The following is a 25,155-nucleotide window of genomic DNA, read 5'->3' on the forward strand; positions in this document are numbered from 1 at the left end:
GTGGGGGTGGGGGAGCAGCCAGCAGAGAAGAAACAGCAGGGGGTTGGGGCCTGTGTCCTGGGCCCACCTCCTCAGCAGCCTGCGACCAGCAGGTCCTGTCAGCAGCTCGCTGTGCTCAGCCCCAGGTGAAGCCGCCCACTCTGCGGGCAGCACACACTTCTCTTCAGGGGCCGCAGAGCCAGACCGTTGCCCCTCCTCCTAGCACACACACACACTCTAGGCCAGAAAAGTTTCCAATAACTTAAGAAGTTTCTCCAACTTGGGTTAGAGGAAGGAGGCACAGGTCCAGGGCTCCCAGAGGGTTCCCACTGTGGGGTTCAGTTAACCCACAGAAGTCTGTCTCTGACACTTGGTAAGACTGAGGCAGATTTGTGGTTACTGGAGGAGTCAGACAGGTGGGCAATTCCCAAACATGAAGTAAATAGACTCACCTGGGGCTCTTGTGAAAAACAGAGGTCCCCAGCACGCACACCAGTCTTCCTGAATACATTTTTAAGTGGGGCCTGGAAATTTGCAGTTTGAAAAGCTTCTCATACTACCAGCTTATGGTAATAGAAGGAATTGAGGAACATATTAAATGACACCATGTCACGATACAATCAGCAAATTCTGAAACATGGAATACTGTGCAGGACAAAGGCCACGATGTTTTTTTCAACAAATAAATTGCAAGGAAGTAAAAAGAGAGAAGAAGAACCTACAGATTAAATTTAAGAGCAAACAACCAAATAAAATATGGGCATTCTCTTCTACTTTTTTTTAATATTCATTTTATTGAGATATAGTCACATACCATGCAGTCATACAAAACAAATTGTACATTCGATTGTTCACAGTACCATTACATAGTTGTGCATTCATTGCCAAAATCAATCCCCGACACCCTCATTACGACACATACAAAAATAACCAGAATAATAATTAAAGTGAAAAAGAGCAACTAAAGTAAAAAAGAACACTGGGCACCCTTGTCGGTCTGTTTGTTTGTTTGTTTCCTTCCCCCACCTTTCCACTCATCCATCCACAGACTAGACAAATGGGAGTGTGATCCCTATGGCCCCCCCAATCCCACTGTCCCCCCTCATAAGCCACATTTTTATACAATTGTCTTCAAGATTCATGGGTTCTGGGTTGTAGTTTGATAGTTTCAGGTAACCACCACCAGCTACCCCAATTCATTAGAACCTAAAAAGGGTTGTCTATATTTTGTATAAGAGTGCCCACCAGAGTGACCTCTCAGCTCCTTTTGGAATCTCTCTGCCACTGAAGCTTATTTCATTTCCTTTCACATCCCCCTTTTGGTCAAGATGTTCTCCATCCCACGATGCCAGGTCTACATTTCTCCCTGGGGTCATATTCCACGTTGCCAGCGAGAGTCAATCCCGTGGGTGTCTGATCCGATGTAGGGGGGAGGGCAGTGATTTCACCTTTCAAGTTGGCTTAGCTAGAGAGAGAGGGCCACATCTGAGCAACAAAGAGGCATTCGGGAGGAGGCTCTTAGGCACAATTATAACCAGGCCTAGACTCTCCTTTGTAGCAACAGTCTTCCCAAGGGCAAATTCCGTGGTAGAGGGCTCAACCCATCAAACCACCAGTCCCCTATGTCTGTGGGCATGTTAGCTGCCATCGAGGTAGGGCAGGCCAATACCCCTGCATTCTCCACCAGCTCCTCAAGGGGGCTCTGCATATTTATTTCCTTGCTTTTTTTTTTTTTTAAACTTTTTTTTCCTAAATCAACTGTATGAAAAATAAAAAAAAATAAAAAAAATATAAAAAAAAAAACATACAATAAAAGAACATTTCAAAGAGACCATAACAACGGAGTAAGAAAAGGACAACTAACCTAAGATAACTACTTTACTTCCAACATGTTCTTACTGTACCCCAAGAAAGTAACCTAATATAGCAACATTTCTGTGAACTTGGTCCTACTATACCCATCAGAAATTAACAGACCATAGTCATTCCTGGGCATTCCCAGAACATTAAATAGCTTATCTGTTCTTGGATTATTGGTCCCCCTTCCTTAATTGCTCTCTATCGCTAGTTCCCCTACATTCTACATTATAAACCATTTGTTTTACATTTTTCAAAGTTCACGTTAGTGGTAGCATATAATATTTCTCTTTTTGTGCCTGGCTTATTTCGCTCGGCATTATGTCTTCAAGGTTCATCCATGTTGTCATATGTTTCACGACATCTTTCCTTCTCACTGCCATTCATGCTAAATATCAGCTTTGATTTCCGAACAGTTTACAACAGTTGAACACTATGCGAAGTAGGAATAACACAATGTGCTTGATTTCATTCTTGTGGGATTGACAGACTCTGAGGTGATCTAGCAGGTACTTTTTATGTTATTTCTCATGATATACTTGATCATCATGTTGGGAAATGCAGGGATGATACTGATAATTCACCTGGATCTCCAGCTTCACACCCCCATGTGTTTTTTCCTGAGTCACCTGTCATTCCTTGACCTCTGTTACTCTATGGCCATCACACCTAAAACCCTAGAGAATTTATTGACTTCCAACAAGTATATTTCATTCTTGGGCTGCTTCACCCAGATGTCTTTTCTTTCTTCCTAGGTGTCATTGAATTTTTCCTTCTCTCTTCAATGGCCTATGACTGCTATGTAGCTATCTGCAATCCTCTGACTTACCCAGTTGTTACGTCCAGGAGATTCTGCCAAGCCCTCGTCACTGGGTCCTATGTGATTGGCTTTACTGAATCATTAGTCAATGTTGTTTACATGAACAGTTTGCATTTCTGTAAATCCATTGTAATCCACCACTTTTTCTGTGACACAATCCCAATTTTAGCCCTGTCCTGCACTGACACTCAGGACACTGAAATTATGATACTCATTTTTAGTTGTTTCAATGTATTGATGCCTCTTATCACAATCTCTGTGTCCTATGGGTCCATTCTGTCTACTATCATGAAAATTAATTCCACTTCAGGAAAACGCAAAGCCTTTTCTACTTGTGCCTCCCACCTCCTGGGAGTCACCATCTTTTATAGCACTATGATTTTTACTTATTTAAAACCAAAGCAGTCCTACTCCTTGGGAAGGGATCAAGTGGCCTCTGTGTTTTATACTATGGTGATCCCCATGCTGAATCCACTCATTTACAGTCTTAGGAACAAAGAGATGAAAAATGCTCTCATTAGAATCATGCAGAAGAGAGAAGGCTCCAGGCAATTCAAAGGACAGTGATGCTGTTCATTTAACCTCATCTTTTCTTTCTGTCACATTTGCATATTTACTTGGATTCTATCTAAGATAAATTAATCTTTTAGTTTATAATTCTGTTGAGCCATCTTTTACTTGGCCAAACATGATCTTGAATATCTTCAGAAAAATGGTTTTGGAAATCCATTTTGGAATTGGAAATCATGATTTATGTTTTAAACTCGGTGTTTAAATACATGTGTTTTATAAAGAGCAACTAATATGCAAAATAAGAAAATGTCATATCACCTTTTAAATAATATTGCATAAATCCCCATGGATGTTCCAATTTCAGATACATTTATTATAGAAAACGGCTATTTTTTGGACACATTGATAGTTCCCAAACTCAATCCATTTAATATATAGGGAAGAAACAAGTATAGAGTTTGAAAGCACTTACTTTGAAATCAGACATTCCAAGCTTTTGATTCTAGATCTGCAATCATTTTTGCTATATAATCTTTAATAACTCACTGATAATTCAAGACTCAGTGTCCTCAATTGTACAAGATAAATAAAAATTCCAGGTCTGTGAGTTACTGTGAAGATTGAATGAGATGAAGAATGTAAAGCACTTGGTGCAGTACAAATAAATTGTGGCCATTGTTATCAGAAAACCTATATTTTGTAATATTTTGAATACACAATGGCTCTTCTTCTGAGGAATATTCACTGGTGTTCTATAAATTACTTTCATTTCACTTAAACTAATAAACTGTTAAAAGTTAAAATGCAGTGTTTCAATCATCCAGACCTAGAGCTAAGTATAATATTGTGAAGTAATTAAACTATAGAACATGTTATATATTAACAGTGAAGAAAACTTGGAAATAGTGAAAAATATTAAATAAAATGGAAATGCCCTAAAGAGGACTGACTAATCAGTAAGAGATTAATTTTATTCTTCTAAAGTAACAATTATGCATATGTATGTATATATTACATAAGTTTTGATATTTTTTACATAATCTTTTGCAGTTTTCGGTTACTACTTATAAGTAAAACTTTTGGTATTTACTTTGTCATTTAAACCTGTGAGATGACTGTGTTCTTGGTAACTTGGCAAAATAAAGACTCTTGCAAAGCTTTAGGATCTGAAATTTTGTAAATTTTCCATGTTAAGTTTCTGCATGCAGTAATATGTTTGCTGTCTAATTGCTAAATATTTGAAAACCTACCTTTCTGTAATGTGTCTATAAAGTACTTTGCTGACATTCTGTGTACTTCATAAAATAATTCCCTTTATCCTGATTTCAAGTTTTTCTTAAAGTTCCTTAAAAATAAATAAATTCTTCAGTTAATGCTTCACTCATTTATTTTGAAATCTTTAATAGAGAAATGGTGTAAAGCTAAGAATTTTCAAGGAATGATTATTTTCTTGTACCTCAAATTTTTGTAAGGAAGAGTATTTGTTTCATTTTTATAGAAAATATACTCTACATAATCTGAAAATCCAATTTTATTTGCCTTTGCAATTTGAAGGTTTTTAAGGAAGTATGTTTTCATTTCCCAAGTACTTGATTTTTTGTTTATTTAAACTTTTGTAATTGTAATTAGATACATTGTCTTCAAGCACTAGAATTATAACATTTGATTTTCTTTTCAATTTATATTAAGATTTTTTTTGTAAAATTAAATCTGCTTATATTCTTAAAAATTTTTTGAATGTTTAAAGTTCAACCTCTATTTCAGGAATAAAATATTTAACAACAGTCTGCTAATAAAAGAAAACATACAATTAAAATCTGTAAAATCTGCATTATACTTATACTTTCTGAATTTATTTTTATATTGGGTCTTATAATACATCAACAACAAATAAAATTAATTTACCATGAATTTTTTGCTTTGAAATACATGTATATATAATTTCCATTTCTTTCTCCTCCTCTTTTTTTTTTTTTACTTTTATTTACAATTAGAGGTAAGTCCTTCATAAGCATTTATGTTTTCACTGTATGCCTTTTTCAGTAACTTCTCATCTTGTAAATGCATTTCTCTTTTCTTATATTTACAGGCTTTTTCCATCCTTCTGAACGTTTTTATTAACTATGCTTTCTTTGAGCTATTTTTGTCATAATCTTTACTTTTATTTATAGCTCAAGCCACACAATGCCTAAACCTAGTTTTCCTTCAGTCAACTAGTTTTAGAACAACAAAATGTTTAAAATTCCAATGCCTGATATATTTTCTTTCAATTTTACATGTTTAGTATTATTTCTTTGAGGCAATACAAGGTTCCATCTGAGGTTTTAATCCTTCTGTCTGGAAAATTTTTGAAGCACAAATCTGTGGGGTATAAATTATTTCTTTGTGTGGGTTTGTGTATGTGCATGTTAATTTTTCTGAAAAAAAATCTTAATTTGTTTTTATATTTGAATATTTAAGGATTATTGGATTCTGCAATGACAGTTATCTTTCAATAATTTAAACACATATCTCCCTTATGTTCCAGCTTGCATCATTTTTTTTTTATGCCCATGAAATAGGAGCCAGTAAAGGGTTTTAAGTAGAGGAGAGGCATGATCTACTGATAACTTTGTTATATTAAGAGCAGACTGTTAAGGGGCAAGGGTAGATGCAGCAAGACTAGTTAGAAGGTGATTCGGTAACCAATGTGAGAGGTACTGGTGGCACAGACCAGGAAGCCAGTAGTGGAGGAGGTGAGAAATGGCCCATTCTAGAAATACTTTGAAGGTAGAGGCAAAAGGAGTAAAAGGAAGAACAGCAAAATCCCAGGTCTCAGAGATAACTACTGTTAATATTACTTTATTTATTCTAACTAAAGAAGGTCACCCTGAAAAGCCATGAAGCTGGCACAGTGTGCTCTGCTCAGTTATGGATACTCTCTCCACTTTCTTTTCACTCCTCAGCCCGCTCCAGCCTGGCTTCCACCTCTGCCACTCTACCAAAACTGCTCTGATTAACATCACCAGTTTCCTCAAAGTTGCTCAGTCTACTAGATACTTACCTCTCCTCACTTATTTCCCTAACAGCATGTGCCATGGTTGACCCTTCCCTCTACTAAATATTACCTCTCCTCACTTATTTCCCTAACAGCATGTGCCATGGTTGACCCTTCCCTCTTCCTTGGATCTCTTTCTTCCCTGGGCTTCCCTGACCCCGCACTCTCCTGGTTTTCCTCCCATCTCTCCGGTCTGTCCTTCTCGGTCTCCTTTGCTGGTTCCTTCTTAGTCTTAGGTACTCTTCCCTTCTAATTTCAAAAACTCTCCCTTGCAAATTCATTTAATCCTATGACTTAAAATATCGGCTAAATGCTGGTGGTCCCCAAAAGTATCTCTATCTCCTACTAACTACCCAGTACACACCCCCACTTGGATGTCTCATGGGCATCTCATACTAAATATGTACAAAAGAAATCTTCATCTTCCATCCCAAGTCTCCTTCTCTCTTTTTCAATTATTCATTCAACAAATATTTACTTAGCCCTACAATATGCCAGGTACTGCGGTTGGCACACAAGATAAAATAATGAGGGACCTTTAGTACATATGTTCTACTTCACAGTAAGGAAATAACTGAAATGGTGGAACTATAACCCACAATATCCTTTGAAATTTGCTCTCTGACTACTTGTTAAATTGTACTTTGAATGTTATCACTTTTCTAAATATATGTTATATTTCACAAAAATGTAAAAAAAGGTGAGGGGAAAAAAAGGGACAGTGGAAGAGAGGGACAATGAAAAGGAACTTACAGATATGTGTGAAATTACAAATGGGCAAAGTGCTTTGAAGGAGCAGTTATACCAAGTTATGGGAGCCCCTGAAACTAGTCTTAGAGTTTGGGTTTCTCTCGTTTGGGTTGCTGGGTCTGTGCCAGCCCCATAAGTATGCCCCACAGGGAGCGGCTACTTGACTAGGGCATGGGTGGATGGGGCCAGGGGTGAGGGTCCAGGCAGGGTGTCTCTCTACCTCTACCCCGCTCCCCTCCATAAACCCTGAGGGCCTGCAGCCTGCCCCTCCAGTCGCAGATTCCTTCTGTGACCTCACCAGGTACTGACGACCTCACAGGCAGTCTCAGGGTTTCCAGGGGAGGGTAACTATGCAAACTAGTGCCCTCAGGGAACCTTCCCTACCAGTTCTCTAAGAGACACCAAACCATTTGGTTGCTTGAGGGAGAATGTCTGACCGGATCTTCTACATTAATTCTAACTTGTCTTCTGTCCCCTGGGAGGGCAGCACAGCAGGTAGGCCTGGACTGGGCATCAGTCCAAGAGGTATTTGTGTACACACGCCCTCATCTGGCTGCCACATGTCCTTCTGGGCTTGCCCACCACACCTCAGAACTTGCCCACCATAAGTAGTACCAATGGCTTGGAGTCAAGGACCTCTTCAGGGCCCCACGAGGTTCCTGCTTCCTGCTGAGGGCAAGTGTGTAGTGTCATCCCTGGACAATGGTTCAGAAAGGTCCTAATCTGTATAAATCTAGCCTTAGGTTGCAAGGTGCTGCCATTCACATGCTTTCTTGAATGTTGTTTTTGTTGGCAAGTGATACATAGAGCAGTTTGAGGAAGAGCTATTGAGGACCACTCATGTCAGACCCAGGCAGTTTACGATGCTGTCATGTCAACACACACCGGTGCCCTCAGACACATGCCTGACTGAGCTGCTGGTCCTGGGGCAAAGGGTGGTGTGATAGAGCTGGGAGGAGCAGCAGAACTGAGGGAGAGATGAAGTGCTACTGAGACTGGAGTCTGGGAAACTGTCTCAGGAGGTTGAGTTAATGTGAGAAGCTCCTTGAACCCAAGCTTGGTATGCAGAATTTGAATCTGAACCTCCTGGTTGCTCTGCCTCAGTACTTTTGCCACTTCCTAATTTAGATAAAAGTATCAGAGGGCTAGAGTTGAGTGTGGTTGAAACAGGCAGCATGATTGGGGCCCAAGATTAGCTGCCAGGAGAGAGGGGTTCTTAACTGATTTATCTGAGATTATTTTTTTTCAAAACTTGGAAACCATTTCTAGTAAAGCCTCAGAAGTAACAGGCCTTAAGAAATGTTTCCTGGGTTGTGGAAGGGAGAGAATCAGAATCATTTTGGGGTTAAACCATTGTCTTTGGGAAAGGGAAACAGATTTCCTAGTCTCCTACTGCTGCCGGAGTCTCCACAGAATTGCTATTCAGTCAATACACCTTCTCAAGGGGTCTCTTGGGCGTGATGGCCCAAACAGATAGGAGGGCATCAGCCAGCAACAGTGAGAGAGGGGAGGTCCTGGAAAGCAAAAGTGACTGATCAGTTCTGGTTTTCTTCCCTGCAGCTGTGGCTCCTGTTTCTCCTCCCACACCTGGCTACTACCATGTCCTCTACCGAGGGTGTGGAGAAACCCGGGTGTGCTGGCATGGGGAGACGTACTGCCTGGTTGGAGGCTACCGGGTCTATGGGGATGCTCCTGTGGCCACCCCAGCAAAGGCGAAAGCAGAGAAGCCAGGCCCCAGGCGGGGTCTCAAGAGACGCCGAGCTCTGGCAGAGTCAGACGAAGACCCAGGCTGCTCTGGCCCCAAAATTCGGCGTTTACAGCATAGTGGCAGGAGGCTGACCCACCAGAAGCTTGCTGGCTGAGCCACTCTATGCAGAGGACAGACATTTAACTGCCTAAGACCTCTAGTGCCTCTTTTTGCAGTGACCTCCGTTGCCCATCACTGGAGATAGAACCTGAGCCTTCCTGCCTGAGCCTGCCCAAGCCCCTTCCATACCAACTGGCCATTGGCAAGGAACTGCAGAAACTGAGATTGCTTTGAACATGCCAGAGGCTGAAGCTGACCTGGAAGAAAACCCTGTGTTCCTCCGCTCAATCCCCTAGTGTTCTTTATTTGGCAGCCTAAAGAGAAGTCTGTATTCTGCTAGCCGAGGAAGAACCAGTTGCATAGAGAGGGCCTAGATGGGCTCCTGCTCTGAGTCATTGCCAGTGGCCACCAGCAGAACCCAGGAGGGAATGGGCTTCCTGAAACTGGAAGAGACCAAGAGGAGGCAATTTGTGGCCACCCAGGGAGCCTCCTGTCTGAGTTCCTAGGAGGCAGAAGAGGGAGACCCAGGGAGATCTGCTCTCTGGAGCCCCTGGGGCTAGCATACTCCTTTACTCCCAGTGCTTTCTGGCCCTAGTGGGGTCCCTACTGCTCAATAAAATGGTTTTTCTGTAACAGTGTTTGACTTGAAATCCAGCCTGTCCAAGCCTGTCCCTGTTCCCTTGAATACCTTCCCATTTGTGGGACTTTGTTGTTCTGTCTCCAAGAGGGACTCTTGGGTTCAGCTTCTGACTACAAGGTGCCCTCACTGATACCTGTGTGAACTGGGGCAGGACGCAAGTAGGTTCTTAAGAAATGGAAAGACTGGTGAGTGCTTCTGTGTGTGTGTGCATGTGTGTGCATGTATAGAAGAGATATAGAAGAGATGCAGGGTTGAGAAGATGCCCTTCTGTCTTATCAATCCATTCATCTATCCATTTATTCAACAAATATTTATTGTGCACTTGTTACATACCAGCCACTGTGCTAGTTGCTTGGGATAGATGAGATGATCAAAGCCACTCTCCTCAACACCCACAACTAAGGGAAGAGACAAACAAGTAAATAACATAATTTCAGGTAGTTATAATTGCTATAAAGAAAAATAAGGCAGGAAAAGAGGGTAGAGTGATGAGGAGGTGCTATGTTACACTAGGTAGTCAGGGAAGGCTTCTTTGAGGAGGTGATATTTCAGCAGCGATGTGAATTAAGGAGCTTGTGAGGGATGGGAGGGAACATTCCTGGCAGAGGAAATGACAAGCATAAAGACCCTGAGATAAGAATGAACCTGGCTTGTTCTAGGACCAGCTAAAGAGCCAGTATGGCTGGGGAACTGACTGAGAGAGAAGAACGAAAGATGCCGAGGGAAAAGTAGGCACAGGCCAGACCATAGTGGGCCTTGTCAGCCATGGCCAGAAGTATGGATCTTATTTTAAGCATGATGGGATCTGAGAGAGGGATTTGAAGAGGGTGGTGAAGTGATCTGATGCAGACCACTCTAAATGCTGTCTCCCAAGGCAGTGAAGTACTTGGCTGGTAACGGTGGAATGTCTCAACAGTTAAGGGGACAGTCGGTCCTGGGGAGTGGGGGTAGGGGAGCAGCCAGCAGAGAAGAAACAGCAGGGGGTTGGGGCCTGTGTCCTGGGCCCACCTCCTCAGCAGCCTGCGACCAGCAGGTCCTGTCAGCAGCTCGCTGTGCTCAGCCCCAGGTGAAGCCGCCCACTCTGCGGGCAGCACACACTTCTCTTCAGGGGCCGCAGAGCCAGACCGTTGCCCCTGCTCCTAGCACACACACACCCTCAAGGCCAGAAAAGTTTCCAATAACTTAAGAAGTTTCTCCAACTTGGGTGAGAGGAAGGAGGCACAGGTCCAGGGGCTCCCAGAGAGTTCCCACTGTGGGGTTCAGTTAACCCACAGAAGTCTGTCTCTGACACTTGGTAAGACTGAGGCAGATTTGTGGTTACTGGAGGAGTCAGACAGGTGGGCAATTCCCAAACATGAAGTAAATAGACTCACCTGGGGCTCTTGTGAAACACAGAGGTCCCCAGCACGCACACCAGTCTTCCTGAATACATTTTTAAGTGGGGCCTGGAAATTTGCAGTTTGAAAAGCTTCTCATACTACCAGCTTATGGTAATACAAGGAATTGAGGAACATATTAAATGACACCATGTCACGATACAATCAGCAAATTCTGAAACATGGAATACTGTGCAGGACAAAGGCCACGATGTTTTTTTCAACAAATAAATTGCAAGGAAGTAAAAAGAGAGAAGAAGAACCTACAGATTAAATTTAAGAGCAAACAACCAAATAAAATATGGGCATTCTCTTCTACTTTTTTTTAATATTCATTTTATTGAGATATAGTCACATACCATGCAGTCATACAAAACAAATTGTACATTCGATTGTTCACAGTACCATTACATAGTTGTGCATTCATTGCCAAAATCAATCCCCGACACCCTCATTACGACACATACAAAAATAACCAGAATAATAATTAAAGTGAAAAAGAGCAACTAAAATAAAAAAGAACACTGGGCACCTTGTCTATCTGTTTGTTTGTTTGTTTCCTTCCCCCACCTTTCCACTCATCCATCCACAGACTAGACAAATGGGAGTGTGATCCCCATGGCCCCCCCAATCCCACTGTACCCCCTCATAAGCCACATTTTTATACAATTGTCTTCAAGATTCATGGGTTCTCGGTTGTAGTTTGATGGTTTCAGTATCCGCCACCAGCTACCCCAATTCATTAGAACCTAAAAAGGGTTGTCTATATTGTGCGTAAGAGTGCCCATCAGAGTGACCTCTCAGCTCCTTTTGGAATCTCTCTGCCACTGAAGCTTATTTCATTTCCTTTCACATCCCCCTTTTGGTCAAGAAGATGTTCTCTCTAGAGTCATATTCCATGTTGCCAGGGAGATTCACTGCTCTGGGTGTCTGATCCCAAGTTGGGGGGGGGGCAGTGATTTCACCTTTCAGGTTGGCTTAGCTAGAGAGAGAAGGCCACATCTGAGCAACAACGAGGCATTCAGGAGGAGGCTCTTAGGCATAATTATAGGGAGGCTTAGCCTCTCCTTCGCAGCAACAGTCTTCCCAAGGGCAAATCCCTTGGTAGAGGGCTCAATCCATCAAACCACCAGTCCCCTATGTCTGTGGGCATGTTAGCAACCATCGAGGTAGAGCAGGCCAATACCCCTGCATTCTCCACCAGCTCCTCAAGGGGGCTTTGCATATTTTTTTCCTTGTTTATTTTTTATTTGTTTTTTATTTTTTTTTCTTAAATCAACTGTATGAAAAATAAAAAAAATTAAAAAAAATTTTAAAAAAATATACAATAAAAGAGAATTTCAAAGAGACCATAACAAGGGAGTAAGAAAAAGACTAACCTAAGATAACTACTTTACTTCCAACGTGTTCTTACTCTACCCCAAGAAAGTAACCTAATATAGCAACATTTCTGTGAACTTGGTCCTACTATACCCATCAGAAATAAACAGATCATAGTCATTCCTGGGCATTCCCAGAACACTAAATTTACCCATGATAGCTTATCTGTTCTTCTTGAATTATTGTTCCCCCTTCCTTAATTGCTCTCTATCGCAAGTTCCCCTAAATTCTACATTATAAACGATTTATTTTACATTTCTCAAAGTTCACATTAGTGGTAGCATATAATATTTCTCCTTTTGTGCCTGGCTTATTTAGCTCAGCATTATGTCTTCAAGGTTCATCCATGTTGTCATATGTTTCACAACATCGTTCCTTCTTACTGCCGTGTAGTATTCCATCGTGTGTATATACCACATTTTATGTATCCACTCATCTGTTGAAGGACATTTGGGTTGTTTCCATCTCTTGGAAATTGTGAATAATGCTGCTATGACCATTGGCATGCAGATATCTGTTCGTGTCATTGCTATCCGATCTTCCGGGTATATACCGAGAACTGCAATCTCTGGATCGAAGGGTATCTCTATATCTAGTTTTCTAAGGAACTGCCAGACTGACTTCCAGAGTGGCTGAACCATTCTACAGTCCCACCAACAATGAATAAGAGTTCCAATTTCTCCACATCCCTTCCAGCATTTGTAGTTTCCTATTTGTTTAGTGGCAGCCATTCTAATTGGTGTGAGATGGTATCTCATTGTGGTCTTAATTTGCATCTGTCTAATAGCTAGTGAAGCTGAACATTTTTTCATGTGTTTCTTGGCCATTTGTATTTCCTCTTCAGAGAACTATCTTTTCATAACTTTTGCCCATTTTATAATTGGGCTCTCTGTACTATCGTCATTGAGTTGTAGGATTTCTTTATATTTGCAAGATATCAGTCTTTTGTCAGATACATGGTTTCCAAAAATTTTTTCCCATTGAGTTGGCTGCCTCTTTACCTTTTTGAGAAATTCCTTTGAGGTGCAGAAACTTCTAAGCTTGAGGAGTTCCCATTTATCTATTTTTTCTTTTGTTGCTTGTGCTTCGGGTGTAAAGTCTAGGAAGTGGCCACCTAATACAAGGTCTTGAAGAAATTTTCCTACATTATCTTCTAGGAATTTTATGATACTTTCTTTTATATTGAGATCTTTGGTCCATTTTGAGTTAATTTTTGTGTAGGGGGTGAGGTAGGGGTCCTCTTTCATTGTTTTGGATATGGATACCCAACTCTCCCAGCCCCATTTGTTGAAAAGACCATTATGACTCAGTTCAGTGACTTTGGAGGCCTTATCAAAGATCAGTCAGCCATAGATCTGAGGGTCTATCTCCGAATTCTCAAATTGATTCCATTGATCAATATATCTATCTTTGTGCCAGTACCATGCTATTTTGACAACTGTGGCTTTATAATAAATTTCAAAGTCAAGGAGTGTAAGTCCTCCCACTTGGTTTTTCTTTTTTAGAGTGTCTTTAGCAATTCGAGGCATCTTCCCTTTCCAAATAAATTTGATAACTAGCTTTTCCAAGTCTGCAAACTAGGTTGATGGAATTTTGATTGGGATTGCATTGAATCTGTAGATGAGTTTGGGTAGAATTGACATCTTAATGACATTTAGCCTTCCTATCCATGAACATGGAATATTTTTCCATCTTTTAAGGTGCTTTTATTTCTTTTAATAGAGTTATGTAGTTTTCTTTGTATAGGTATTTTACATCTTTGGTTAAGTTTATTCCTAGGTACTTGATTTTTTAGTTGCTATTGAAAATAGTAGCTTTTTCTTGATTGTCTCTTCAGTTTGTTCATTTATAGCATATAGAAACATTACTGAGTTATGTGCATTAATCTTGTATCCTGCTACTTTGCTAAATTTGTTTGTTAGCTCTAGCAGCTGTATCATCGATTTCTCAGGGTTTTCGAGATATAAGATCATATCATCTGCAAACAATGACAGTTTTACTTCTTCCTTTCGAATTTGGATGCCTTTTATTTCTTTGTCTTGCTGGGTTGCCCTGGCTAGCACTTCTAGCACAATGATGAATAACAGTGGTGATAGCAGGCATCCTTGTCTTGTTCCTGATCTTAGGGGGAAAGTTTTCAGTCTCTCACCATTGAGTACTATGCTGGCTGTGGGTTTTTCATATATGCTCTTTATCGTATTGAGGAAGTTTCCTTCCATTCCTAACTTTTGAAGTGTTTTTATCAAAAACGGATGTTGGATTTTGTCGATTGCTTTTTCAGCATCTATTGAGATAATCATTTGATTTTTCTCTTTTGATTTGTTAATGTGTTGTAATACATTGATTGATTTTCTTATGTTGAACCATCCTTGCATGCCTGGAATGAACCCCAGTTGGTCATGGTGTATGATTTTTTTAATGTGTCTTTGGATTCGATTTGCAAGTATTTTGTTGAGGATTTTTGCATCTATATTCATTAGGGAGATTGGCTAGTAGTTTTCCTTTTTTGTAGCATCTTTGCCTGGTTTTGGTATTAGATTGATGTTAGCTTCATAAAATGAGTTAGCTAGTGTTCCATTTTCTTCATTGTTTTGAAAGAGTTTAAGTAAGATTGGTGTCAATTCTTTTTGGAAAGATTGGTAGAATTCTCCTGTGAAGCCATCTGGCCCTGGGCATTTATTTGTGGGAAGATTTTTGATGACTGATTGGATCTCTTTGATTGTGATTTGTTGTTGAGGTCTTCTGTTTCTTCTCTGGTCAGTCTAGGTTGTTATATGTTTCCAGAAAATTGTCCATTTCCTCTACATTATCCAGTTTGTTGCCATACGGTTGTTCATAGTACCCTCTTATAATTTTTTTAATTTCCTTGGGATCTGCAGTAATGTCACCTTTCTCATTCATTATTTTTATTATATTGGTCTTCTCTCTGTTTGATTTTGTCATTCTAGCTAGGGGCTTGTTAATCTTGTTGATCTTCTCAAAGAACCAACTTTTGGTGTTATTTATCTTCTCTATTGTTTTTTTGTTCTCTTTATCATTTATTTCTGCTTTAATCCTTGTTATTTCTTTCCTTCTACTTGGTTTAGAATTGGTTTGCTGTTCATTTTCTAGCTTCTTCAGTTGATCCATTAGTTCTTTGATTTTGGCTCTTTCTTCCTTTTTAATATATGTGTTTAGTGCTATAAATTTCCCCTTCAGTACCGCTTTTGCTGCATCCCATAGGTTTTGGTATGTTGTGTTCTCATTTTCATTCATCTCTATATATTTAGCAATTTCTCTTGCTATTTCTTCTTTAACCCACTGATTGTTTAGGAGTGTGTTGCTTAACCTTCAGGTATTTGTGAATTTTCTAAGTCTCTGATGGTTATTGACTTCTAATTGTATTCCGTTGTGGTCAGAGAATGTGCTTTGAATGATTTAAATCTTTTTAAATTTATTGAGCCTTGTTTTATGTCCCAGTATATGATCTATTCTGAAGAAAGTCCCATGAGCACTAGAGAAGTATGTGTATCCTGGTGATTTGGGATGTAATCTTCTATATAGGTCTGTTAAATCCAATTCATTTATCAGATTGTTTAGGTTTTCAATTTCCATATTGGTCTTCTGTCTGGTTGATCTATCTATAGGAGAGAGTGATGTGTTGAAGTCTCCCACAATTATTGTGGAAACATCAAGTGCTTCCTTTAATTTTGCCAGTGTTTCTCTCATGTATTTTTTGGCACCTTGATTGGGTGCATAAACATTTATGATTGTTATTTCTTCTTGTTGAATTGCCCCTTTTATTAGTATGTAGTGACCTTTTTTGTCTATCAAAACATCCCTGCATTTAAAGTCTGTTTTATATGAGATTAATATTACTACACCTGCTTTCTTTTGGCTGTAGCTGGCATGAAATATTTTTTTCCATCCTTCCACTTTCAATTTCTTTGTGTCCCTGTGTATACGATGAGTCTCTTGTATGCAGCATATTGATGGTTAATTTTTTTTTTGATCCATTCTGCAAGTCTATATCTTTTAATTGTTAAGTTTAATCCATTTACATTCAATGTTATAACCATGAAGGCATTTCTTGAATCAGCCATCTTATCCTTTGGTTTATGTTTGTCATATATATTTTTCCCTCGTTCTATTAATATCCTTTAATATACCCATACCAAATCTCTTTAGTACTGAACCTCTCTCCTTTCTTTGTTTCTCTGTCTGTAGGGCTTCCTTTAGTATCTCCAGTAGGGGAGGTCTCTTGTTCGCAAATTCTCTCAGCATTTGTTTGTCTGTGAAAAATTTAAGCTCTCCCTCAGATTTGAAGGAGAGCTTTGCTAGATAAAGTATTCTTGGTTGGAAATTTTTCTCATTCACAATTTTAAATGTGTCGTGCCACTGCCTTCTTGCCTCCATGGTGGCTGCTGAGTATTCACTACTTAGTCTTATGCTGTTTCCTTTGTATCTGGTGAATTGCTTTTCTCTTGCTGCTTTCAGAACTTGCTCCTTCTCTTCCATATTTGGCAGTGTGATCAGAATATATCTCAGAGTGGGTTTATTTGGATTTATTCTATTTGGAGTTCGCTGGGCATTTATGATTTGTGTATTTATGTTGTTTAGAAGATTTGGGAAGTTTCCCCCAACAATTTCTTTGAATACTCTTCCTAGACCTTTACCCTTTTCTTCTCCTTCTGGAACACCAATGAGTCTTATATTTGGACGTTTTATATTATCTATCATATTCCTGAGGTCCATTTTGATTTTTTTTGTTTTTTTTCCCCATTCTTTCTTTTGTGCTTTCATTTTCCATTCTGTCATCTTCCAGGTCACTGATTCATTGTTCAACTTCCTCTAGTCTTGTACTATGTGTATCCAGAATTTTTCAATTTGGTCAACAGTTTCTTTAATTTCCACAAGATCATCTATTTTTTTTATTTAGTCTTGAAATGTCTTCTTTATGCTCTTCTAGGGTCTTCTTGATATCCTTTGTATCCTGTATCATGGTCTCATTGTTCATCTTTAGTTCTTTGATTAGTTGCTCTAGGTACTGTGTGTCTTCTGATCTTTTGATTTGGGTGCTTGGGCTTGGGTTATCCATATCGTCTGTTTTTTTCATATGCTTTATAATTTTCTGTTGTTTTTGGCCTCTTGGCATTTGCTTAACTTGATAGTGTTCTTTTAAGATTTGTAGACCAATTGAAGTCCTTATCTCTAATTTGTTAGGTCTACAGCTTCGTGGAGTAAACTTTCTCTAACTAACCAGCAGGTGGTGTCCACGAGCCACCTGTTCTCCACAAGCCAGTTCTCTCCTGCTTTGCCTTTGTGGTGAGTGGGGGAGTGAGTCTTGTGGGGTCCAACTGGTGTACCAAGCTTGCGTGTGTAGTTGTTGTTGCCCGCCCTGTGTATGGGGTGTGTGTCTCGGCTGTCAGGGAGGGGGGTTGGCTCTAATGATCAAATCTCCCTGGTGTTCCTTGAGTTTTAAAGCTGCTGCAATAGTCTAATCCTTCAGTTCAGTCCTGCCCCAGTTTGTCTCTGCCACTGACCCACAAGTCCTTGGTATTGGCGTATGTCCCCTGAGACTTGCAAGTGGGTCCCTCTTCCAGGCTGTGCACCCCTGGTCCTTTGTTGAAAGATGACTGTGCTATGTCACAGGTGAGTGCCATCCCCCAAGGGCAGTTCTGGGCTGCTGGGCTGTGTAGGGAGGCTCCCAGTCTGCTGAAATGATGGCTGAATGGGGCTTTGTTAATTCACACTGCTCCACCTTCCCAACTCTGGGACAACCAGCTGAGGGTGCAGGGAAGGATAATGTTCATGCCCAGTTTTGTGGTATGTGCATGTTATTTGAAGCACTTCTGTCACACTGGGTTGTGTGGGGCAGCTCTGGGCTATGGGGCTGGTGATGGGCAGGAGTATTTCCTGTCCATCGGGATGATGGCTGTGAGCAGACTCCCCCTTTTCTTGGGAAGTTGTGGTATTTAGTGAATTTTCTCAGCCACTGGATTATTGCCTTTTGTCTCAGAGCTCTCTTAATTCTGCTCTTGTCTTGACCTGCCCAAATTGCAAGTCTTTGAGGCTTTCTGTATTGGGCTTCTTAGAGTAATTGTTTTAGAAATAGAAAAAAAGAAGCCCTCCTCACAGATCTAATGGGTTGTTGAAATGCTAAGAGACAAAGCAATTAGGGCCATTAAGGAAAGATGCAGGGGGCAGAGAGATTAATTTGTCTTCAGGATTTGCATATGAGCCTCAGGGCCTGAGCTCTGCCCTTCCCCTTTCTATGTTCACCAGAACTCCAAAAAGCCTCTGCTTTTATTTTGGAGTTTTTCTTGCTGTTTTTTGCTATGACTATTTCCTCTCTACTGAGCTGGCTGCTCTCAGATTCTCTGGTGTCTGGTCTCAGTCTATCTATGGTTGGAGTTTGGATCAGTAGAATGAGTTTCTGATAAGAGCTGCCACTGCAGTTCTCCCTTCTCCTTCCTGGAGCTGACAGCCTCTCCTCCCATGGGACTGAGCCTGGCAGGGAAGGGTGCGGGACCCCTGGCCACAAAAACTTACAGATTTCACTTATCTCAGCAGTTCAACATGCTCATGAGTGTTGTATGAATTATGCCAGAAGTCAAATTGCTCTGCGGTGTCCAGTCCACGCAGTTCCTGGCTTTCTACCTACTTTCCTGGAGGAGTAACTAAAACATACAGCTCACCAATCCACCATCTTGCCCCACCTCCTACTCCTTTAAAACTTAACATGTATTATGTAAGGTGTCTGTGTAAGGCTAACCTGAAACCAGTCTCACGTAAGAAGGAAGTCATTTTTATTCTAATTATACAATTAAAAGCACTTATTCCATATAATGTGCATTTCAGTGCAGCTGACATTCACTTGGTTGTATGTGACAGTGTCACCTTAAAGCTTCATCAAAGATTCACAGCAGGTCTGAACTGCAGGAGTTCAGAACTAACAATATCACAGATAGTTTTTCACCCTGAATTCTCACAGGGAGTGAAAGGCATACTTGAGCTGTCCTAAGGTCACCCTGGGCCAAGAAGAGTGTTCCCAAACACTAGTTTCCTTGCAAAGAAAAAAACAAAAAAAAACCTACCTTCCATATTCTAATATGTTTGGGACTTCATTGGTTGAATACAATTAAACAGATCCCATGATTTACTAACATGAATTCTACATCTTCAAGAGGTGTATAAATGCAGCTTTTCCCAAATTCAGTTGACCTTTCCAGAGAGCACCTGGAACAACCACTGGAGCCCAGGATATTTTTCTATGAAACATTGTTTGAACAATACCAATCTAAAGTAAGTTTTCTAAAGCAGTAGTTCTCAAAATTTAGCATGCATCAGAAACATATGGAAGGCATGTTAAAGCACAGATTGCAATATCCCATTAAAGAGGCCTGGGACAGGACCTGGGAACCTGCATTTCTAAGAGACCTCAAGTGAAGCTGATGCTACTGGACTGTGGACTACACTTTGAGTGGCACGATTCTAGACAACCACCCAAGTCTGCTCAGGAAAGGTTGCATATAGCATTTGCCACAACTTTTTAGCTAGAGTTCCAATCAGCTCGTGAGGTCTTAGAAGGTGCCGATCCTTGGTGGGGTAGAGGAGCTCTGGACTTGACCCTTGGCTGTCCCCCTACTCACCAGGTGACCAGGCACAAAGTCCATCTTAAAAGAGGAATAATAGCAGTCCTCTACAAAGGGATTTGTGGATTTCAAAGAGACATTTTCAAGAAAGCACTAATAAAAAGCATCATACAAGTGTCTTTTGTCATCCAGAAGAATGTTGTCAGTCATAGCAGGAAAATCACAGATGAGTTTTCTGTCTTCTGCTACTGTCAAGCCTTTATGAAGCACGCACTGGCAGCTAACAAAGAGAAAAGGGGCTAAAAATGCAGAAAGCTGCAAGGGGGGAAAACACATAAGTGGCTTACCTAATTAAAAATATCTAATCGTTAAAAAAAGATCAACCCGCAATGAAAGTAGTTAATTATGCTGGCTTTGAAATAGTGTTTAAAAGATACAAAATGCTGATCATTGAACACACTCTTTCCTGCATTCTACCATGTTAATGCAGCTTAAATTTTAACAACAAAAGAATGCAAAAAAAAAAAATGCTTCCACTCAAATACATATGAGTTAGATCTCAAAAATTTAGCTGAGATAGTTCCAATCTTATAAACTACCACAGTGGCAAATTTCAAAGTAATTTTTAAAAAGGGCATTTAATTTGGTTCATATAAAGACCACAGAATGAGAAATGAGCATGTGCTCACAGGTATACATATGTGCGTTGAGTTGTTGCAAAGTACATCTTAGCCAGTGAACTGCCTCTTCTAATTCAAAATTGAACCTGTAAAAATTCATACACATCCATGATGGAATTGTAGTCGATCAGCCATCTTCTTGCCAAGTTTTGGTTTCCTTTTGAACCAAAAAGACTGACTATAAGGCAGAAATTTCCTTGACATGTTGCACGGTTCACTTTATATATGCTCTGGATGACTCTGGAGACAAGACTTGTCTTGAACAGATTTTCCTTTGCAGTAGAGCTGATATACTGCAGTAAACAATGGAAACTTGTTGACTAGGCCCTTCTGTTTGAGGATGTGGTACACTTCAGCAGAAGTTTGAGGTCCTTGGAGTTTCTGCCCATTCAGCATCTGGTTTTCCAGTTCTTCAGTGGTCTTTCCAGTCCTCGCAAATGCCTCCGCCACCCTGCAGTTCCGACTTACTTAGCAGGTGGTGATCAGGTCCAGGAAAGTGGCTGTGGATACCTGGCCCTTGCAGAAGTTCTTGGCAAATGCATTCATTTCACAAGGCCCAGGTGGATGACAGTGGCTTTGGTGTTGTCTCCACATCGGAGGCCAACACGGAACCTGGCTCCCATGGCCACAATTTTCTTAAGAGCACCACAAAGTTCAACAGTATCTGCATCATCAACTACAGTAATTTGAAAATTTGGAGGCTGCAGAAGTTCTTTGAAGAGAAGGCAATTTTCCATTACTTTGCTGCTGATGGTGGTCTCGCAGAACTTTTCTGCAGCCACCTCGTTGGCAATGTTGGCTCCCATCAGCACACTGATGTCAATGCCCATCTTCTCTCGGATGTTGTCAGAAATGAGTTTCAGCCCCCAGGGCCCTCGTCTAACCCCTTGATGAGGGTGATTCCCAGCGTTTCTTTGGGCACCCTTCCAGTAATCTCATCACAGATTCTGTGAATGAACTGGTGAGGAATGACAAACACCAGCAGGTCTGCATCCTGCATTGCCTTGCTGAGATTTGAGACAGCAACCACATTTTCTGGCAGCTTGTGTCCAGGGAGATATTTTACATTTTTGTGGTCGCTATTTATGATGTCTGTTAGTTTTCTCCCATTAACTGTTTCTTCCAAGACCCACATCTTGACCGTGGAGGCAAACTTCTGAAGTTTCTTGACATTATTACCAATTATTTTTGCAACAGCTGAACCCCAGTTGCCGGAGCCCATGATGCACACTTTCAGGGGTGCCGCTGCCATGACCAGACCCGAACGCAGCAGCTGTGCCTTGCCTCCCCTGCCAGCCACCTCGAGGTTAGCATCTTTTTAAATGCTATTAAATGTTTGAATTGATCAGGCTTGTTATCTCCTCAAGTATTTTGGCATTATTTCTGGTGATATTTACCTTGTTCCTCTATGTACTGTATTGACTTTAAACTGTAAGTAAGTTATAAAGTGCTAATTATATTCAGGATAAAAATCTTTGTCAATAACATTTCATAATTATGCTGGACTGTCCCTACTTTATTTCACCAGAAACCACAGGATATCAAGTTGCTTCATTATTATTGATGCTTAGTGAAATCCTTAGTTAGAATTCTAATAGGAATATAGCTTCAAAAGCATTATTTCTGTTTTGTGGCAGGTAATATTTGAGACAACTCTTTCATGCATTATGTTTATCGTATTCCAAATAAATTTCTCTCACAAATAGTAAAATTAATGAGTGAAATTCATGATGTCTTTTCCATTACATTTGGATTTAGCCTGTGTCTTATTTATGATGTACTTACATCAGTGTATATCATAGTAACTATACCATTAACTCAAATATAATGTTTACTTAATATTATTTATGTAATATTACAAATACAATGTATAATTTACTTTGATGATGTTACCAATTCACAAAAAATAGTATTTTTTCTTACATTCAATATTAGAGGAGGGAGTTTTTTCAAACCTCTGAAATTAAAAATATGTTATGCAAATATATTGTATTATAATAAATATTACATATATAATGAGAGTGAATGATCATTCTTATATCCTTTCTCAGTATAATTTCATAGTGGACAAGATGGACAAGCAAATTTAACAATGTCAATGAGTTCCCTACAATGAGAATTGAAGTTTGCCCTGAACTGCAGACTCCCTGTTTTGGGTTCTTCCTCATTGTTTGCATGGTCTCCATGGTGGGTACCCTGAAGGTGATGGTAAAGTTCATGTGTCAACTTGGTCAGGTTATGGTGCCCAGTTGTCTGGGCAAGCATGGACTGGCCTAATTGTTGCTGTGTGGATATTTCATGCCTTAAATGATCAGTAAGCTGATTGCATCTATGGCTGATTATGTCTAAAACCACCTGAGGAGATGGCAGTGGACAATGAGAGAAGTTTCCTCCAATCAATTGAAGGCCTTAAAAGGAGAAATGGTAATGTCAGCAGTCATAAGAGAGAATTTCCATCTCTATTTCAGCCAGCTGTTTCTCCTGGGGATTTCATCAAAACCTTCATTGGAATTCCCAGATTGCAACCTGCCTTATGGAATTTGTACTTGCTCATCTCACTGTTAATGTGAGAAAATTCTTATAAAAACCTCAGACTATTTACAGATGTATATATAAATATCTCCTGCTGGTTCTATTTCTCAGGAGAACCCTGACTACTACATTGGGCTTGATCATCCTCACCATGATATTCTCTAAGCTACAAACACCTGTGTACTTTTTTCCCAGACATCTGACTTTCAATGATCATGGTTATTCAACAGATGTGGGACCCAAAATGCTATTTAATTTTCTTTCAAATCAACTTAAAATCTTCTTTAATTGGTGTGTTACCAAACTCCCTTTCTTCAATATGTTTATCACAAGTGATTTGTTTTTCATTTTGGCCTATGACTACTATGTGGTCATCTGTAAACCTCTGCTCTACACAGTCATCATGTCACAAGCAGCATGCCACTTACTGGGTTCCTTATGACTATAATTTCTTTTTGTCTATGTTGGCTGAGCAGTATAAAAATTTTCAGTTCTTCATTTTGTGGCTATGTCATCAAACATTTATACTGTGATATTCTGCCCTTGATATCTTTTCTTTGCTTGGATACACATAAAATTAAATTGATAATAATGACCTTTTCAGCTTTTAATCTGGTGTCATCACTTCTGATAGTCCTCATGTCCTACATGCTGATCTTTATGGCCATCCTCAGGATGAGCTCTGCAGGGTGCAGGCACAAGTCCTTCTCCACATGTGGATCTCACATGACTGTGGTGGTTTTATTCTATGGAATGCTACACTTTATGTAATGTAGATGCATTACATAAAGTAGTCATTCCTTTGATAGTGATAAAAATGACATCTGCAATTTACATGTTGGTTATTCTCATTCTGAATCCCATGATCTACAGTTTGAGGAACACAGAGGTGAAAAATGCCTTACATAGAACACATGTTCAATTTAAAATTCACTGTTGAATATGGTCAAAATAAATTATGTAATAGGCAATGTATACTGTATTATTCATTCCTTTAGCCTTGTTCTTTTTGTAACCAAGGAATGAGCAAGAATTAATGAAGGAGAAGCATAAAGATAGAGGAATTCCTTCCATATTTTCAGATTGAAATATATTCTGGAGTGTGTTAGAATCAAAGTTGATTGTGGTTGCAAGGAAGCTCAGTACAGTGTGATGATTTGAAGTACTCAGGCACTTGAACTTGATCAAATGCCTCTATTCCAAAACTTACAGTCCCCCTCTTTCATTAGATGTGCCTTTAATTTTCTATATGACACCAAGAAAATCTGGTAACAAAATACTTTGTAATGCTGTAGCCCATTGTATAATATTGGCATCTTTCTCTTTCTTTTTCTCTAAATCAGCATATTTTATCTATACAGTTTAATCACAACAATTAAGGAAATTTTATTGAGGTTAATGAGAGAAGCTTTCTGAGTTTTACATTTTTATTTTTCCCTTTCAGTATGATCTTGATTCCTATCTGTTTGTTTTGTTTATTTATGATTTTTTAAATATTCATAGGAATTCATTTACATGATTTAGAGTATAAACTGCTTGGTCTACCATCATTGCATAAAATTATCAGCATAGCAATAAATGTGGAATTAATGTAACTCATCTGAATAAAAATATATAATACATGGTCACAGCTGTATAAATATTACTTGGTACATGATTTTTTTTAATTTTAAGGTGAAATTTTATAACATATATATATAAATATGAGCTATGGACTGTGAATATGAAAAACATATTGTTAACCCAAGGGAAAAAAGTATTTTGGAGAGACCTATAGTGAAATATTAATATTACTTATTGGTGGTAGCTGAAATTATGGAAATTTCTCAGTTTTATTTTACACTATTTTGCTTATATGGCCTCCCAAAATAATCTTTAGAGAATATTTTTAACATTTTTAAGGGAAGAAGACAAAATATTCTAATACCAAAATTTGTGAAAACAAAATGGATATAAATATAACCCAATTGCCACTGAAAAACAAAATCTTGCTATGTCTTCTGATTGTTCCCCAAATGAAACAAGAAGAGAACATCATACTGAGAGGTAAAAGTTTTAATTGTATATTTGGAAAGTCAGTCACTCTATGTCATTATTAGATAGACATATAAGTTATAGTGCAAACTTTTAACAGTTTTTGTAGAATTAAAAAAGTTAAAAGTCAAGAACTGGTACATAATTGATTATCAAGAATATTTTGAAGATCAATA

At 39.5% G+C, this 25,155-nt stretch overlaps 1 protein-coding gene and 1 pseudogene across 1 annotated transcript; one reads left to right on the plus strand and one right to left on the minus strand.

The window, feature by feature from the left end:
* The first annotated feature begins 7,384 nt into the window (after nt 1–7,384).
* LOC119517379 (DPEP2 neighbor protein-like) lies at nt 7,385–8,975 on the plus strand. The gene is made up of 2 exons (XM_037813956.1): nt 7,385–7,451; nt 8,517–8,975. Exons 1-2 carry the CDS (start codon nt 7,385–7,387, stop codon nt 8,816–8,818), a joined length of 369 nt encoding a protein of 122 aa, XP_037669884.1. The 3' UTR covers nt 8,819–8,975.
* An 11,657-nt stretch (nt 8,976–20,632) lies between these two features.
* LOC119518160 lies at nt 20,633–21,665 on the minus strand (annotated as a pseudogene).
* Between the last annotated feature and the right edge of the window lie 3,490 nt (nt 21,666–25,155).

This window comes from Choloepus didactylus, chromosome 21 (assembly GCF_015220235.1).
Source record: "Choloepus didactylus isolate mChoDid1 chromosome 21, mChoDid1.pri, whole genome shotgun sequence".
NCBI classification, from domain to species: Eukaryota; Metazoa; Chordata; class Mammalia; order Pilosa; family Megalonychidae; genus Choloepus; species Choloepus didactylus.

Excerpts from the sequence above, each read along its gene's own strand:
- LOC119517379 (XM_037813956.1), top strand. The coding sequence starts at position 7,385 with ATGTCTGACCGGATCTTCTACATTAATTCTAACTTGTCTTCTGTCCCC. Across the intron at positions 7,452-8,516 it reads CTGGGAGGGCAGCACAGCAG|CTGTGGCTCCTGTTTCTCCT; the intron begins GTAGGCCTGGAC and ends TCTTCCCTGCAG.